The 18,348-nt window shown below is 47.1% G+C and overlaps 2 protein-coding genes across 2 annotated transcripts; both read left to right on the top strand.

Annotated features, from left to right (window-relative positions):
- Window positions 1-1,331: 1,331 nt before the first annotated feature.
- LOC142817229 (uncharacterized) lies at window positions 1,332-7,624 on the top strand. Its single transcript, XM_075894292.1, has 2 exons — window positions 1,332-1,488; window positions 7,047-7,624. Exon 2 carries the CDS (start codon window positions 7,157-7,159, stop codon window positions 7,622-7,624), a length of 468 nt encoding a protein of 155 aa, XP_075750407.1. The 5' UTR covers window positions 1,332-1,488; window positions 7,047-7,156.
- Window positions 7,625-7,636: 12 nt separating this feature from the next.
- LOC142817228 (protein argonaute-2-like) lies at window positions 7,637-17,359 on the top strand. The gene is made up of 4 exons (XM_075894290.1): window positions 7,637-7,931; window positions 7,985-8,593; window positions 12,892-13,038; window positions 14,628-17,359. Exons 1-4 carry the CDS (start codon window positions 7,637-7,639, stop codon window positions 16,931-16,933), a joined length of 3,357 nt encoding a protein of 1,118 aa, XP_075750405.1. The 3' UTR covers window positions 16,934-17,359.
- Window positions 17,360-18,348: the final 989 nt, after the last annotated feature.

Genomic DNA, 18,348 nt, shown 5'->3' with positions numbered 1-18,348 from the left:
GGGCCCATGCAAGGACTGTGTTGAGCGATTTAAACAAAGCTAACATCCTCACCATGCAATTTCTTGGAACATACAGCACACGAGAAGAAAAAAGGAGCAATCGCATGCATTACCTGTTTGTAGTTTCGCCTTGCGTCGTTGTTTGCGGCTGCTTTGAGCTTCTGGTCACTACACGAAGACAAACGAATCAGACAACATCGGCACTATTCATCAGCTCACATATGATTACTCATTCATGAAGCACGGCGTTCCTCCAAGCCGAACACTCGCAATGAATGACCGAGTAGGTGGGAACATTTCGAATGAGATGAACCCCAACGCATACAGCCACGCACACATCAAAGACCAGCGTGCTCGAAATTTGCGGATAGCATGCAAGCATGTTACTCACAGCATGATACGGTCGAAGTAAAGAACAAACGAAGCCGTCTGCTACTTAATAATAATATTACGTCCTAAAACCACGATATATATGATCGGGAGGGACGCGCTATAGTGGAGGGCTCCAAAATTTCGACCATCTGGCGTTCTTTAACTTGCACTGGCACCGCAGAGTACACGGGCCATTCTATGCCGCCTTCATCGAAATGAGACCGTCACGGCCGAGATCGAACCTGCCACCTTCAGGTGAGCAGCCGGACATCCTATAGCCACTGACCCCCGTATTCTAGAACGTCCCTTCACTCAAAGCTTCACCTTCCCTTGACAAAGCCGATGAAAGCGCCCTCTCTAGGTACGGCAAGTCACTGCATATTAGCAATAATGTGGTGCGATTCTCGAGCAGCGCAGCGTCATTTTCTGCCGAGCAGCGGCGCAGTGTTCAACTCCGTGAAGTGAAGGGTGAAAGTCGAGTCGAGAAGCGTTTGTGAATACGGGGGCGAGTCCGTCGAGGCGGACACCGTCCCCTACTGGCCTGAACGTGCCAGTAGGGGACGCTGCATACGGACATCTTGAGAAAAAAAGGTACTTGCGCGTCACGTGCGCGCTGGACGAGACGAGAGCAAGTGCGCATGCGCCAGTTGTCACTTCGCGCCAGTTGTCACTGGAAATAATTGTGCGCACTATCCTCCATGCTATGTGCATACATATGATTTTCAACATTTTTCTTTCGAACAACACGTACACATATCACACGGCGCCTTGTGGTCGTATTCTCAGAGACTCGCGCTTCAATATCTTTTCTTTATTTGTTATTCTTACTTTTCTGCGTAGTCAGCTCGTAGAAAGTCGTGGCCGTACGTGTTGCCAGATGGTCGCTTATATCAGGCACGAAGTGCTTTGGATAAGAAGATATGAGCAGATCTCTGAAACGAGCCCCGTCTACACGATTAATTTGGTTGGGCATGAGCACTAACGAATAGTTTGGTCACGTGGTTCGATAACCGAGCTTTCCTGCTAAACAACTTCAGCCAGTCTAACAGTGAGCTGCCAAGGCAGCGCGAGGATGGAGCACAAGCACTGATCCACCATCAGCGGCCCTTAAAAAATGTAAGTCGACATTTTCGCCCACCGTGTGAGCGGATTCTTTAGCTTCGTAATCCCGTCCCGGGTGTGTCAGCGGGAGCCCTGTATAGCTTGAGCCGAGCAACTTTTTAAAATTTATTATTTTTGCCTGTATTTCGCTTCGTCTTTGCGTTAGGTATTTTCTGGTACAGACATTGAAGCAAACATTATATGAGAGCCTTTTCAACCGTGATTATCCTGTTGCTACGGCTTGTACGTTTCAAGGCATGCAGGTATCCCGCTTGCAAGCACTCCGCCGTGGTGGTCTAGTGGCTGAGGTACTCGGTGAGTCGCAGGATCGAATCCTGGTTGCGGTGGCTGAATTTTCGATGGAAGCGAAAAATGCTGTAGGCCCGTGTGCACACATTTGGGTGCATGCTTAGGAACCCCATGCTGTCGAAATTTCCGGAGCCCTCCACTACGGCGGATTGCCATCATATGGTGGTTTTGAGACGTTAAACCCCACATGTTAATCAATTTCGCTTGCGAGCATTATACTGTTTCTGTGTGAAAGCGTGAAACTTGTATACCATGTGTCGTTCCACTTATGTTTTACGTGTTGTTAACATGAACGTCCAGTAAAACTGATAGCTAGGTAATTGGATGAATGGAAGTTTATTTTTACGTGTGAATCAATGCACGGAGACAAGGCAGAAATGGAAGACTCGAGTGGACAGTGCGACCGCTGCACTTGCAACAAGCTCATGTTGGAAAAAAAAACCGCTTAATGCACATCACCATGTTTGTCCTGTCTATTCGTGTCTTCTATTAATGCCTTGTCGCTGTGCACTGCTTAACACATATAAGCTACATGCCTAGCTGTCAGTGTCCTCGAGGTAGTTTCGCGCGGTTGCCTTTAGTATTAAGAGCATGCCGGCTAGTCATTGGGTCGTAAGAAGCGTGGGCCTGGAAGGTCGGACTGGTGAATGCTCTCCTCCAGCCTCGGGCACACACGTGGATATATTCATTAAGGTACAAAAGCTTTACCGGCACACCTGTATGCCGGAAAAACAAGCTTCGTAATTGAAGCGGAAATCAAAACTTAGCGGTGACTTTCTTCTCGCAACAGCCCACTTTTTCCCCCGTCTGTCGCGGCGCAAAGCTGCTGAAAGCTAGATCGTTGAAATTTTCGACGGCGTATCCTAGGGCAGGCCTTCTAATCGCGCCGTAATCTTGGCACGTAAAATCCCATTCATTGTCTGACAGAGTAAATTAAAGGGAAATATTTCGTGACGCCGTTAAAAAGTTGCAGGACGTGGCCGACCCCCCCTCCGCCCACCATGTGCGTCCACCAATGTTGTTCTTATCGTCTTTTTTTTTTAACATGCCCGTCGCATGTGTAGTACTCCCTTTAGTGAGGGACGTTGATTCGTCGGGAGAATCGTTGGAGCGTCTTTCCACGAGTCAATTCACGACTCTCCTAAACAGCGACAACGTGCATCGAAAGGGTTTTCTACGCGCATAACCTGTTGTTGTTGACTATCTCGATAAATGAAACTGCATTTAGATTGAGTGAAACCGATTTCACTCAAGGCGGGCGTCAAAACAAGTGATAAACATGGATTCGTGGTTTAAAGCCGGCCACCCATTACAAAAGACACGCACGTTACTGTGCGTATTCCCTCGAGACCCCGTATAGAGAGTGCATGTAGTAAGTTTGAAAGCATTTAACGCGCATAAATGCTCATGGTTTAAAGCACGCTATCCATTACACAGAATACAAACCTATGCGAACGTTCACTCCCTCAATAAGTTTTCAACTTTACCGATTATGTTGTAGTAATCCACAATTTGAACGTACTTCTTTAGTAATACAGATGTGTTGACACGGTTATCTTCCCTTCTTACGATTTGAAATGCAATGAAGTGACATATATTGGACATGTCATTGCTGTTCGTCAATGTTTGCGACTGTTTCTTGCTCTGCTGTTTTGTCAAGCACCTATCACCTGCTTCACCGACCTTCGCGAAATAGTTTTAAATTGGAGCAGGTAGCGTCAGAATACGAAAACGCAAGCCAAGAACATGGCGCTCGCCTATATGTTCCTGGCTTGTCTTCGTATTTTGGGGCCACCTGCAATACGTTCTTATCAACTCGCCCGAATTTTCGTTCGCGTAAAGTTCGTTGAATGTGTGCGCTCCGTGTTCTTTGTTTTCTTTTTTTTCGTCCCGTGTTCTTCGCGCGCACGTCCTGAATGCCAAGGGGCCCATCACAATCTATCTATTCACTCTTACACTTTCAAACCACATAACTAAGGAATATAACATTAACATACCTCGTTATATTACCACGTGGTCGTGACGTCAACGAAGGCAACAGTTCGCGAGTCGAAGAGGGAACCCCATGTGGTCGAAATTTTCGAAGTCCTCCGCTACGGCGTCTCTCATAATCATATGGTGGTTTTGGGACGTTAAACTCCACATATAAATCACTTCATTATTTGGCCAGACTTGTGGCCGGGACACTAAAAATCGGATTACAGCAACGCAAAGTATAGGTCAAGTCTACTCACGCTGTTCTAACAGCTTTTACCTGCCCTTCTCGTAACGTATTATTGTTGCGAAATAAATCATAACTTTATTGCGATAATATCCTCGGTAGCATAACGTTTTCTCATTGAAAGCTACGGCGCTGTTTAAGCTTTTTCCCATAGCTTATTGTCAAGGGGTCGTGAAGTCGACGAAGGGAGCAGACTGTAGGTCGAAGATTAACTTGTTAATTCTGCCAAAATTTTGGCCTGTTATCGAAGTCCAATTACAGTAATACACACTTGCACTGATAACTGCGAACTGAGCGTCGGCCATCGATCAACTGACAAGCGGCGAAGCGCGTCGGCTTTTATACGTGTGCCGTCGAATACTCCAGGCTTATCACTGGTCATCGCGCAAGCTCTGGAATGATCTCGAGCGTTCGCGTATGTCGCGCAATCTTTGCAGAAGGATCTGCAACAAACTTAAATTATCGGGTAGTTCCGGTATAGACGGCATAGACCGCAAAATCTTGAAAAACAGTCGGCATTCTTAACACTATCTTGTCCTACATATTTGAACAATCCCTATCAACAGGTGAGATCCCCGATGATTGGAAGGTGGGGAAAATTTTTCTTTAAGGCTGGTTGTAAACGATGTCTTACTTTACTAACTGCAGACCCCCATCACTAACAAGTACACCATGCAAAACGCTCGAACACATCATCGTTTCCAACTCTGCTCATTTTTTTATTTTAAAAAATGACCTCTTTTATGCGAATCAGCATGAATTTGGGAAAGTACTGTCGTGTAAAACACAGCTCATCGAATTCACCCATGAACTACCAGAATATTGACAATGACTTCCAGACAAACTGCATATTTATCGACTTTCCCAGTCTTCGATCGCGTATAGCCCATTCCCGCCTCATAGCTATACTCTCCTCTCTATATTTAGATTCGTTAACATCCTGGATTCAAAATTTCCTATAATCTCGCAAGCAATTCAGTCGTACACAACCATTCCTTCCATATAAGTGACGTCACATCTGGAGACCCGCAGGGAAGATATTTAGGTCGTTTTTTTGTTTTTAATTATCAATGACCTCCACGACAGAATTGCCTTAACATCGGGTTATTCACGGACGACTGTGTGGTTTATCGCAAGAATGTTTTTAGTACTGACCACACTGCCTCACAGCACGACCTTGATAGTCAGCAACTGGTGTTAACGTGGACAAATGCAAGTTACTTTCAGTCGTAAGCATACCAAATCGGCATTTGATTATTCGCTTAGCAATAATTCTGTAAGCCAGACATCTATGTATATATACTTCGGCATTCGTCTGACATCAGACGTATCTTGGTCCAACCATATCAAAAAAATAACAAGGGCCTAACAAACACTTGGTTACCTAGAATTTTCGGTCAACGAAGCTAAAACTAGCCTACTTGTCAATCCACAGCTGGAATTAGCATCGTCCGTATGGGTAGAGGAGTAGACAGACCTGGCACTTGGTTGTTTCTGGGTGCTCGCCTCGAAAGGTAGCCCTATAAAGGTTCTGAGAAGGCCCCTGGGCGTACCTTAATTCACCACAGCCTTGGTTAAATAGCTGAACATCCACCGCGTCTGCGGGAGGCAAAGAATCGCTGCCGCCAGGTACCTATACTGGCTAAATAGGTACAAGCGCGCTTCCGGCCTGGTGCTTGGCAGAACGAAATTGTAGTCACTTGGGAGGGCACCCACACCGTGGGAAATTGGCGGCATGCGACCACCAGACCTAAAATGAAGGTCATTTTTTTTTATTTCGTTAACAATGGAGCCTATGTACTGTACACATGAGTATAGTCACATTCACCCGTTACTTTCTTAATTCTTTGCAGCCGTAAGCTTAAATCATTCATGTACTGTTAAAGGAATACTGCACACAAACTTCGGCTTCGCTTTTTTCTGCTACAATGTGTTGCTGGGGGGCTTGTTAATCATAACACTGCACATTGTTTGCTGCTGCCCGCGACAGATAATTACCGGTTGCTTATTACCCGTAGTCATGGGAGGTTCAAACCAGTTTTCGTTAGCAACAGCTCGAAATAAAAGCCGCCGGATACAACGGTCGCCACCTAGCGTGCGCAGCTCTCGACCACGTCAGCAAACAAAACTTTGGCGCACTTCCGCACGGTCCGCATCAAGTTCTTTCGAACAAGAGACCAGAAAGCAGTAGTCGTCAAACGCAACTTTCAATGGGCGCGCCGCGGTCATGGAGTCGCGAGCAGCTGGAACACGCCGCAAAAAAATGGCGTGTATGACGTCATAATTTGTTTAGTAGACTACAGCGTGGTGACGAGAGGGAATTCCCCACGGGGTTTCTTTTGATGGTTTCAATACCTTAAAAATTAAACTTCTAAATTGCTGTAAAACACTCTCGAAGCTATAGTCGCTGTTCTGCATATGATGCGCGCATTTTCCCGGAAATAGATCCCGTGGGCTATCCTGCCCGCTAAATTGTTTCGGTACCCCCTTTACGTTTTCTTTCCAAGCTTGCGCATTCGCAATGAATGCTTCATTTCATTTGAAACAGCCACAAAAACGCAGTGCCTCCATTACCTTTAAAGAATTATGCGTTCAAAATGTTGCAGATTGTGCTCATCTTACTCTGCACGTAGAAGCATTTCTACAACAGATTATCGAGACACTCTAGCGCTGATATCCAGAGCTTCAAATTCGACTACTAGGCAAGTATGAGAATTGTAGTCGGATGTACAGACTTTCCTCGCCATTTGCCATTTACCTGCATGCCATGGTGACACTGCGCATTATCTTTCAACAAAAGCATAACTGTGGTAAGTCGTCTTTAACGTAATTATGTGCACACAGATTGCTCACTAATGTACTTGTGCTCGCTTCGATGTTTGCACGAGCAAACACGGCAATGTCGCAAAAGCATCTGAATCGCCAAGCCACACTCCGAAAGCCAAGTTACGTACTAACAATACTTCATTTTCAATTATGAAGTGTTCGTATGTGCATACCACGCGGAAGCGACTGTTTTAAACTCTTTGCACATCTAATGCAGCATGGCAGAACCCAATCATGGAAGGCCACGGCATCTTTACCAATACAATCCCGGGTCCACAAGCAGCCTTCAAGATGAAGACAGCCAGGGACCTGTCGCAGGAGTAGCGTATGGCCAGGGACCTGTCGGAGGAGGAGCGTATGGCCAGGGACCTGTCGGAGGAGGAGCGTATGGCCAGGGACTTGTCGGAGGAGGAGCGTATGGCCAGGGACCTGTCGGAGGAGGAGCGTATGGCCAGGGACCTGTCGGAGCAGGAGCGTATGGCCCGGGGCCTGTCGGAGCAGGAGCGTATGGCCCGGGGCCTGTCGGAGCAGGAGCGTATGGCCCGGGGCCTGTCGGAGCAGGAGCGTATGGCCCGGAGCCTGTCGGAGCAGGAGCGTATGGCCCGGGGCCTGTCGGAGCAGGAGCGTATGGCCAGGGACCTGTCGGAGCAGGAGCGTATGGCCAGGGACCTGTCGGAGCGGGAGCGTATGGCCAGGGACCTGTCGGAGCGGGAGCGTATGGCCAGGGACCTGTCGGAGCGGGAGCGTATGGCCAGGGACCTGTCGGAGCGGGAGCGTATGGCCAGGTACCTGTAGGAGCGGGAGCGTATGGCCAGGGACCTGTCGGAGCGGGAGCGTATGGCCAGGGACCTGTCGGAGCGGGAGCGTATGGCCAGGGACCTGTCGGAGCGGGAGCGTATGGCCAGGGACCTGTCGGAGCGGGAGCGTATGGCCAGGGACCTGTCGGAGCTGGAGCGTATGGCCAGGGACCTGTGGGAGCGGGAGCGTATGGCCAGGGACCTGTGGGAGCGGGAGCGTATGGCCAGGGACCTGTGGGAGCGGGAGCGTATGGCCAGGGACCTGTGGGAGCGGGAGCGTATGGCCAGGGACCTGTCGGAGGAGGGTACGGCCAGGAGTTTGTCGGAGGAGGGTACGGCCAGGAGTTTGTCGGAGGAGGGTACGGCCAGGAGTTTGTCGGAGGAGGGTACGGCCAGGAGTTTGTCGGAGGAGGGTACGGCCAGGAGTTTGTCGGAGCATACCCCCAGGGGCATATTGAATACACCGCAAGACAATCAAACCCTGTGGGAACGTACTCCAGTAAACAGCTGGATTCTGCCACATCCCTTCAATTGCACAGTGCATATGGCCATCACTCTGTCACTAGTGAGTCCGATAGTTATGCAGCTGCTGTAACCCCTCAACAGGTCTCGTCTCTTTACCAAACATTCGAAAACTGCGACTACAGCCCGTCAACTGAACCACCTTCACAGTCACTTCCAGGGGAACTCGCTAAGCTCAGAATCCACGGCCCACAAGAAACGTTTCAACGTAGGCCTCCGCAACGAGCAGATGAAAGATGGCATAGCAAGCGGACGGGCACGTACACCACGCATTCTCCGATGCAACGTGCAGTCGGTGGTCACCAAGTACAGGCACAGCAGATTGGCTATGAAACTTCAGTGCAATCACAACCTGTAACGTCTGGGCTCTACGGGTACGGGGCGGAATCAAGCTCCGACCACGGGAAGGCTCCAAGAAGGCCATACTCGGGATCATCCAAAAATAGTAAGTTTTTTTTTTTACTTTAAGCACGCGCTTCTGAAAGGAACGTTATGGAGATAGAGCAGATTGTATTAGTAAATCGCGTCCGCGATACCAACCCCCCCCCCCCACACACACACACACACTTGCTGCGAAAGGACGCTCGGTATGCGAGCCAAGACGCAAAAAAAATGTGGTGGAGACCCCTTCTTGAAGTTCTTGTCGCCACGACATCATCGGTCTTGGCGGCCTAAATAAGGCCTAAAGAAGACGTTAAACGCGAAAATTTTGGCATTAATTTTCTCATGGTGGTAAAATAAACGAGTGGGCCTAGCCCAAGGAGATTTAAAGAAACTTTTTTAAACATCCTTGGCCTAACCAAGTGACGTTGAGTTTACTCGTCTTCATTGTAGACCAAATACTTTGTCACTCACTTGTTTTAACATGTAGTAAAACAGATAGCTGGGCGAGTTGATATGAATCCATAATATAATTTTTAGCACACACAAAAAATGGGTCAACAAAGAAACAGATGAACGCTAACTCACTTTAGTGTCCCTTCAATCATAATAAGTAAACTATTGCCGTTTGAACGTGACTACAAGCAGGTACGCAAGATTATCCGACCAAAATTTTCGGCTGGCAAGAAATTTGTCATATAAAGCCTTGTTATCGCCATCATAGCGTGGTTTTGGTATGTATAAAACCTGAAATTTTCATTTGGGCTACAATGACACTACAAGCGAAACGAAACTACAATGGCATTTCAGCACGCGATGCCGCGTACAACCAACCAAAAGTCGACTTCAGACTGTTTTCTTTGGCATACTCGGAGTAAGCAGTTACAGTCAATCCTTTAGAGTGGGCTCCATTGTATCAGCCGACTCGGCATCTATGCAGCTAAGCTATTACACCACTTCCCGCGAAAAAAAATTCGCCAGCCATTCAATTGCGAAGCAAGCATGTACAGCGTCCCTTGCTCTTGTTAAAAACTTACCCCCCCCCCTTTTTTTTGCTTCATAGCAGGAATCAGCACCCATACACGGGAAAAAATTCACGGGGCAAGAAAGTTTGAGAGGACTTGTACCGTCCATCTGCGCTGTTTTCCCGACATAAAGCAAAGCCAACAAGCTCCAGTTATTACCCTTTCAAGATTCTGTTCTTTGAGCAAATTATACTATTCACGAATTCAAAGGCTCGTTTATTTACATATTTATTTAAAAGCCCCTTACAGGCTCCTAGAGGCATTGTGTGAAGGTAGTGATACAAGACACAATGCAGGAGCGTATAGTTTACAAAAAATAAAAAATATGAGGACAGCATAAAACATGATATTGTAACACAGGTTGGGAACGCATCATACTATGTGATCGCATTACTTTCTTTACAACGAAAACAGGCAAGGAAAAAATACTTTCAATCGTGATAGCTCGTTTGCACAAATATTACAGAACGGATGCTGCATAGGGTGGCTCGTGCAAGAAATATCTAATGTGTGTGATTGCACATAAACGACAATAAAGGCTCTGAAAAAAAAACGGGAAATAGTTGTGCAATAAAAGATTACTTTAGCAGATATGTGTTCAGTATATCCTTAGTTTTTTTTTTATCTTCAGAAGCATTGCTGTTGGGAAGGTCGTTCCAAATGCCAATGAATTTTGGAAGATTGGAATAGTTCAATCAGTCTTTCCGTCAATGAGCATGAAGTTAGTGATTATATAAATGTTGTGACCTATATGGGGTAGTTTGAAGCTGTAAAAATAATGACGGTGCCTTATAGATGTATTTATGAAACAATGTTAGCCGGACGATGTCCCGACGATTGTGCAAAGGAGGAGAGGATAAGTCGAGTATTCTTTACGTAATGTTTTTGTTATAGTCGTAACAACGTGAAATGAAATGTGCCGTCATATTCTGTACAGAGTCGACATTAAGGGGCGAAGCCCCTGATGCCATGGGTCGTTCCCTCCTCCTTAGTCGTAGTAGTATGTAGCCCCCTCTAGTTTGAGTTGCTCAATAGGTGGCGTTGTGTATATGACATAGCTAGATGACGTTAGTTGTTGTCACAGCATATCCACGGAGTAAATGATGAGTAGGGCGAAGCGTCTATTCGTCCGGACGGAAGCACGAACGAACGGACGCTGCGCTCCACTCATAATCATTCACTGCATGTATATGCTGCAATATTTTTCGATTATTCTTGATGGGGAGACCAAATGAATGCCGCGTACTCGAGCTGAGATTGTACAAATGCTAGATATTCTATTTTACGAATATCACTAGTCATCATCATAATCGGCCTGCCTACGCGTGCACTGCCGGGCAAAGGCCTCTCAAATGATCCGCCAATCAACCCGGTCTTGTGCTTTCCGTTGTCATCTTATACCTGCAATTTCTTTATCTCGTCGGCCCACTTAACTGTCTCCCCTTTGTGCGTTTACCTTCTCTGGGAATCCAATCAGTTGTCCTTAATGACCAGCAGTTATCGTGCCTATACGCGCTACATGCCCGGCCCATGTGCATTTCCTCTTCTTGATTTCAACTATGATATATCTTTAACCCCGGTTTGTTCACTGATCCTCTGTCCAATTCTTCTCTTTTAAGGTTACACCTGTCATTTTTATTTCCATCACTCGTCGTCCTCGGTTTAAGCTGAACCATCTTTGTAAGCATCCAGGTTTCTGCTCTGTAGCTAAGCACCAGCAAGATGCAGCTGTTATTAACTACCTCTCGAGGGTTAGGGGCAGATTACCATTCATGATTTGAGAATGCTTGCCGAATATGATCCACCCCATCCTTATTCTAGTTATTTCACGCTCATGGTTCGGCTCCGCGGTTACTACTCGTCTTAAGTAGACACATTCCTTTACAACTTTAAGCGTCTCCCCGCAAAGTGCTGTTTTCTGCCGAGACTGTTGCACATTAGTTTTGTGCATAGTAACCTTCAGACCAACTTTTCCGCTTTATGTGACCAGTTCTGTAATCATGAGCTGTAGTTCGTTTACTAACTTATTCATAAGGGCAATGTCATCAGCGAATCGAAGGTTACTGAGATACCCTCCATTAACTCATATCCCCAACTGTTCCCAATCTATGGTCCTGAAAACCTGTTGTAAAACGTGGTGGATAGCATTGGAGAAATTGGTTCTCTGATTTACACCCTTTTTTATTGGTATTCTGTCGCTTTCTTTGCGGAGAACTATGGGGGCTGTGGATCCGCTGTACATCTATTCTTTGATGCCTTGATTCCGTAGTGCCTGCATTACTGCTGATGTCTCGACTGAGTCAAATACCTTCTCGTAATCTATGAAAGCTATGAATAGGGGTTGGTTGTATTCAGCGCATTTCTCTATTACCTGATTCATAGTATGAATATGGTCAATTGTGGAATAGCTGGCACGAAATCCTGCTTGGTCCTTTGGCTGATTGAACTCTAATATCACTCAATTCTATTAGCGATTATTTTTGTAAATAGTTTGTAAGAACAGAGTAAGCTGATCGGTCTGTAATTCAAGTTTTTCACGTCTCATTTCTTATGGATTAAGATTATGTTGGCGTTCTTCCAAAAATCTAGTACCCTTCCCGTCAAGATACCCGAAGGTTCTTCGGGACATACGCCCCTATAGTTGGTCAGCTCCCTTACTTTACCAGGTGTTCAGTCACGGAACCCATATATTGGTCGTGGCTGCTGTCCTGACGCGCCCAACCATGAGCTGTTCAGCCATAAGGTCTTAGCAGCCGTGCAGAACCGCCACAAATCCCTCTTGGGATTGGCTGACTGAATTCACGAGCGACGCGCCGAACCATGAGCTGTTCAGCCACAAGGTCTTAGCAGCCGTGCAGAGCCGCCACGAATCCCATTTGGGATAGGCTGACTGAATTCACGAGCATCACCACTCCCCCTGCTTATCTCGAAGTAGTCCGCCACGCGTTGAATCGGGGGCCACGGAACTCTGCTGCTGATCCGAAGGTGGTGGGTTCGACTCTGGCCGCGGTGGTCGCATTTCGCTAAGGACCCTCAAGGCCTGGGTGCTGTGCAATATCAGTGCAGGCTAAAGAACACCACGTGGTCAAATTTTGAGAGCCCTCCACTGCGGCAGCTGTCGTGTCGTGGATTTTGCGATTTAAAGCGCCCAGACATTATGAGCTTTCACGAGAAACTTAACGATCCTCGTAGATGAAAAGACATACGTTGTGTTTTCGGTGGAGGAACAAGCAGATAATTTCAAGGCAAGCTCATTGATATTGATTCGTCCAAGATAACATAACGCAGACCTTTCATTTGCTATAAACAACTGTTATATGGCTCAATTCAACTGCAGAGTGGCCTCCTACCACGCCATCGGGTTTCTACACCAAAAGCCAATCAAGTTCAGACGAATCGTATCAACAAGGCTTCAGTCGTGGTTCTTGGAACTCTAACAATGAAAGGAAAGTTAGCGAAAGCCATCGCCCAGGCACCAGTCAAGGTACGTCTTGCAACCTACAGGCTGTTTAACAGGCTGTTGAACAAGCAAATTTCCACGATACTTATGTGACCAGTTCATTGCTTCGTTTTCAAAGTTCTGGTGAATATTACAATATTGTTTATGCCGATGGCTTCTACTCGTCTGCCTTGTCATTAACTTAGCCATCAAGTGTAGATCGGAACTAACGACTTTTCGTCATGTGTAATACTGACTGAAAATCGTATTATGTCGCAAGAAACTTCGAAACTGGTGTGTAAGGACTCTGAAAAGAAAAATAGTGTGCCGGTACTTGAAGATGACTTCCAGAAAGAAGTTATGGCCTTTCGAAAAATCCTGCATGAATTAAACTTCAGGCGCAGTGTCTCTACGTCGTTAAATGCGCAAGGTGGCACTCCAATCATATTGTGGGTGTCAATTTACTTTTAAAGCAGCTTCCCTAACGTCCTATTAGTATCTATTAGTATTAGCCGTTCGTTGCTAATGCTACCTTTTCAATTACTTACTCTTCCCTAATGGCACTGCGTATCCCGCGCAGTTTGCGCGTATACTATCGGAAGCAATATGAGCAAGGACACACACGAGCACGTGGCGGCCATGGTCGGTCCACCGGAAAGGCGCCACGTACTGCTAACTGTCGGCACTCCCGCTTTGTTAGATACACAACTCCAGCTGATTGTCTGCCCTTTGCAACAAAAAAAAACTGATTATGTGATAACGTCACCCTCTGATGTCATAATTCGCATATTACCAAGAGCTGTGATGTCACACCACATGCCATCACAGCATGACGTCATCGCATGGTATCGCTGCTTCGTCATCAGTGGGCTTGCTTTCGAGGTGCATAGAGTGCAGAATTAAAGTTTGCAAGCCTCCAATACCAGAGGCTGTGCAGAACCACGGTGCCAAAATAGTTGGGTTGCTACGAAGTACGAGTACAGTCGAGGGAGGGTAAAAACAAAGGTGGCTTTAGCCTTGAAGTTATCTTAGTCGAATCCACCAGGCCCCCTGTATTACTTTTGTTTGCGTGTGTGCGTCACACAGAAAACCAAGATGTACGATTTCAATATGTTGCTGTGCGTGTGGGGGGGGGGGGGGGGGTTTGCTTTACATGAAGTCCCGCAGACGCGCAACGGTGTATCATGCATACATACGGCGCGTCGTATCAACAGACCCGTGGTGGGAGTGACAATCCGTGAAAATCGTCCCCCTTCTCACTTCATGACAGCCATCAAAGTATTCGTCGGGTTGATGTTGGAGGCTCTTTGCCATGTGCTCGCGTGTTCCCGGCCATATTGCTCACAACAGTACGTATCAATGACAGTTTTCAATGGCGCTGTGCGGCAAGCCCGCGGTGTCTAGCGTGGTCACGTGGTCGTGACGGTTAAAGCCGAACGGTGGTTACGTGTCTAACGGACCGGTTACGTCAAAATACAAAAATAAGCACGCACATGAAGGGCGAGAGGGCGTAAGTATTCTTTTGCACGAAAAGGAAAATCTGGCTAGCGAAGCATTTTCTGTAGTATTGATTCGCCATTGCGGCACGCCTGTACAACCTACTCACCGCGACGTACCCTGCTCCCCTTTTTCAGTGTCTTCCCCGAGCCAGTCTTCCCCGTCGATGGACGGCGCCACATCAACCAGTGGAACTGTTGCGTCCACTAAAGTTAGGGCGAATCATTTCCAGCTTAAGATGCAGACTAATATAGTGTTGTACCGCTACAGTGTTGAAATTAGGCAAGTTGACGAGAACGGGAAGACTCTGCCAGAAGGCGAGAAAGTTGGCACTTCCGCCAAGCTGCGTGCGTTCGCAGTGTTCGCCAACGCACTCGACGATCAACGCCCTATTTTCGACGGACAGGAATCATTTTACTCGATGAAGGACCTGCAACAGGGCCGTACGAAAATTGTCAGCTTGGGTGGAGAAAAAGATAAACGACATTATAGCGTCCGTATCCATGACAGGAAAGAGCTGCAACATTCAGGTCACTGGACATCACTGGCCGCAGACTTTGTGCAAGCGCTTGACGTAGCCATTCGCTGCGCCCTGTCCAATGACCGCATGCGCATTGGCAGGCTCCTGTTCGGCAAAGAAGATGACGAAAAATTGGTAAAGCGATTTGGTGAGACTGGTTTGGAACCCTACCGTGGCGTTCTCACCAGCGCCCGCCGGGGGCAGTCGGAAATGTTCTTAAACGTGGACACGATACTGACTGGCTTTTACAAGACCTGTCCACTCACCGATCTGCTGCAGGGTTTAGGCAATACTGTCCAGACGATAGCTTGCCCACTTAACGAGGTGTGTGTGAAGTTTCTCAAAAGTCTAATAGGCTTCAAGATCGAAGTCAGGCATCAGGGTTACACACGCGTTCGCAAAATCGAGTCTATCACGCCGGAAACTGCCGCACAACTAAAGCTTGGGGAACCAAAGGACTCGACGACAGGTTCAATAGCAGAGTACTTCGATAAATATGGTGGGCTTCAATATCCTGATCTTCCATGCGTAAAGGTTGTCAGTAGCAGGACATGCTATTACCCTTTGGAAAAGTGCTTCTTGAAGTTGGGACAAAAAGGCACCAGCAAACTACCGTGTGAATTGGCGCGTCCCAAAGAAAGGTTTGAGTTTGCCATAAATATTGTAAACGAATTGATCGAAAAGCGCGAACAATACTTTAGTCCCTTCGTCAAAGAGATTGTTCCAGAACCTGTCGAGACGGAGTACAAGATCTTGCCTATCTTGCAGACTAGTCGCACGACGGTCCTTGCAGGCGAAGTGAAGTGGAAAATAGTGAACACATGTGAAACCAATGCGTATATTGAGGACTTCATAAACGGTATACAGGAGGTAGGAGGTGAAATGGGTGTCGCAATGTCCGATCCCATGCTTGAAGGGCGGCGCCCTCCGGGTATTAAACCCGACCAAAACGACCACAGTGGATTCCACATCGTCGTTTTTGTTTTGAATAGAAAGAACTCCGTTCACTACCCCCGCATCAAATATTTGGCCGAAATTAAGTGCGGCTTGATAACTCAGTGTGTCGTGCAGAGCATAAAAATGAAAGGACGTAATTTTCAAATGAACGTAATGCGCAAGATAAAGGCAAAGCTTGGCGTCGTTGACAAAGCCATGCCAGTCGACAAGCTCTCATTCGAGGATTTCCTCGTCATGGGCGCCGACGTCAGCCACCACAGCCCCAATGAGTCGAAGCCTTCCGTCGCCGCCATCGTCGCCAGCATCGATGACTGCGCCTCTCGCTACGTTGCTGCAATCCGCCCTCAGCAGAAGTTCAACAATAAGAAACGCGTCGAAACGATTATGGAAATGACGAGTATGGCCAAGGAACTTTTCGGTTACTGCGCGGAAAAACTGCGCAAAAATCCCAAGCACATATTATTCTACCGCGATGGCGTTAGTGAGGGCGAGTTCCGCAATGTTTGCGGAACGGAGCTGGCAAACTTGAAACGCGCGTGCCGGAATGCGTTTGGTGTTGAGCCGAAAATCACGTTTGTTACGGTCCAGAAGCGGCACAGGACCCGCTTCACGCTCAATGACGGTAACGTGCCTCCAGGCACGGTTGTCAACACGACCATCACGCAAGAACCGGAGCGCGAGTTTTTTCTGTGCTCTCACACTCCCGTCAGAGGCACAGCTCGGCCCGCCCATTACCGCGTGTACGTCGACGAGTGCGACCTCCCACCCGAGAGGCTACAGGAGATCACGTTCAGCCTATGTCACATGTACGCTCGCTGCGATACGCCGGTGTCCATCCCAGCGCCAGTCTACTACGCCCACCTTGCTGCAGCTCGTGCGAGCTGCCACATGAAGGGCAATCCACAAGACACCACGGATCCCATCAATATTGCAGAAAGCGTGAAAAAAAAGATGTTCTTCGTTTAGAAAAGGGCCCTTTTGTCGTGCTTCTCGACGTCTCGTAACAGACGTCATGGACTATGGCTGTTTATTGCACTTCATACTTTATTGCAGTGGTCTTCAGGCAGCCGCTCATTTGTGTCCTAGCTTCCATCACGCAACCAAGAAACTTCAGTCGAGTGACCATCCGAAGACCAGTGCTACCCTTGGACTGTCCTCACTTTTTAAGTTTATTTTTAATTTATTTCCTGTTCCTTACTTGAAGCGCACACTCGTCATTTTATTAACACGCACCACTAGTGCAGTTTTAGGATTTGACATCGAGCATGTCTTTGATCTCCATACGCATGAACAAGCCTTTATGAAGACTCTTCCAAGTGTGCCGCATATTGGTGTTTGTACTGTGACAACTGCCGAGGTCTTCCTCGCGATTAAAGGCTATATACTGTCTGACTTCTGACTCTTGTGCATTTTGTTATCCTGCTGGATCTTCCGCCTGCTGCTAATATAAGGACGAACAACTCCCAGTGCTGTTAACTAATCCTAGCTAGTCTTCTGTACCAATCTGTAGAACTCTGTGGTGCGCCACGAAGGAGATGTCCGTGTCCTTCCGCTGTGCGGTTTCGTAAGCATGGCTTGCGCAGTGTCTTGCGCAGTGTCTTCGTATCCTCATTTTCGAGGGCGACTCAGAAGTTTATTCCTCAAAGTCGCAGCTATCTAAACGAGATAGAGTTCCTGAGAGCTAGCCTGAGTAGAAGACACGTCATTTAGACAAGTCTATATATGGTGTTCTCAGACTGTTGCAATAAAAACTTCCTGTTGCTAATCAGTTTATATATAAGTGGTTATACCAGAAGAGAAAAGTGCCTTTGCAAGCGCGTGTATTTGCTTACTTCCCACGTGTTTGACTGCTTTTGTGGCATATCTTTACTAGCCAGCAGAAAGTACAGCATGTAACTTTTGACGTTACTAACCAGGGAAGCTTTCTTCGAGTTTTAAACTTGGCAACTGCAAAGCTACCTACGTTGCCAGATCTTGCGTAGATTCCGCCGTAAATCTGCAGTAATGTTACCACTTGTAAAAAAATTTAGGCTAGTTTTACTATTATTGACTACCTTGGAATAAGTTTCGTGCTACGATATGGTACATATATAAGCAAACGGGTGCATGCGACGTGTAGAAAACACCATTTCTTCCAAACTTTGTGGCTGTTAACCAGTACCAGTCATGCGATTCCAGTGTAAGGGTATAAATAGCCTTCAAGCTGCAGTAGAACTTTGCTATGCCACAGTCGTAGAGTTTTGTGCGTTCGCTTGCATGTGTACTCTCGCTTGTGATCCGTTCATATGCGTTATCACACTCGAGACCTGATACCTAGAGACCTGATCACATCTGAATATGATGTGATCAGGTCTCTAGGTATGTGCAGTGATGCGGATTGC

This window comes from Rhipicephalus microplus, chromosome 5 (genome assembly GCF_043290135.1).
Source record: "Rhipicephalus microplus isolate Deutch F79 chromosome 5, USDA_Rmic, whole genome shotgun sequence".
Classification (NCBI taxonomy): Eukaryota; Metazoa; Arthropoda; class Arachnida; order Ixodida; family Ixodidae; genus Rhipicephalus; species Rhipicephalus microplus.
Note: the sequence above shows the minus strand (reverse complement) of the source record. Positions and strands in the feature narration are given on the sequence as shown.

Bases quoted from the DNA above. Each gene is read 5' to 3' on its own strand.
- LOC142817229 (XM_075894292.1), top strand. From the start codon at position 7,157: ATGGCCAGGGACCTGTCGGAGGAGGAGCGTATGGCCAGGGACCTGTCG.
- LOC142817228 (XM_075894290.1), top strand. From the start codon at position 7,637: ATGGCCAGGGACCTGTCGGAGCGGGAGCGTATGGCCAGGGACCTGTCG. The intron at 8,594-12,891 runs GTAAGTTTTTTT...ATTCAACTGCAG, and splicing joins CTCGGGATCATCCAAAAATA to AGTGGCCTCCTACCACGCCA. The intron at 13,039-14,627 runs GTACGTCTTGCA...CCCCTTTTTCAG, and splicing joins TCGCCCAGGCACCAGTCAAG to TGTCTTCCCCGAGCCAGTCT.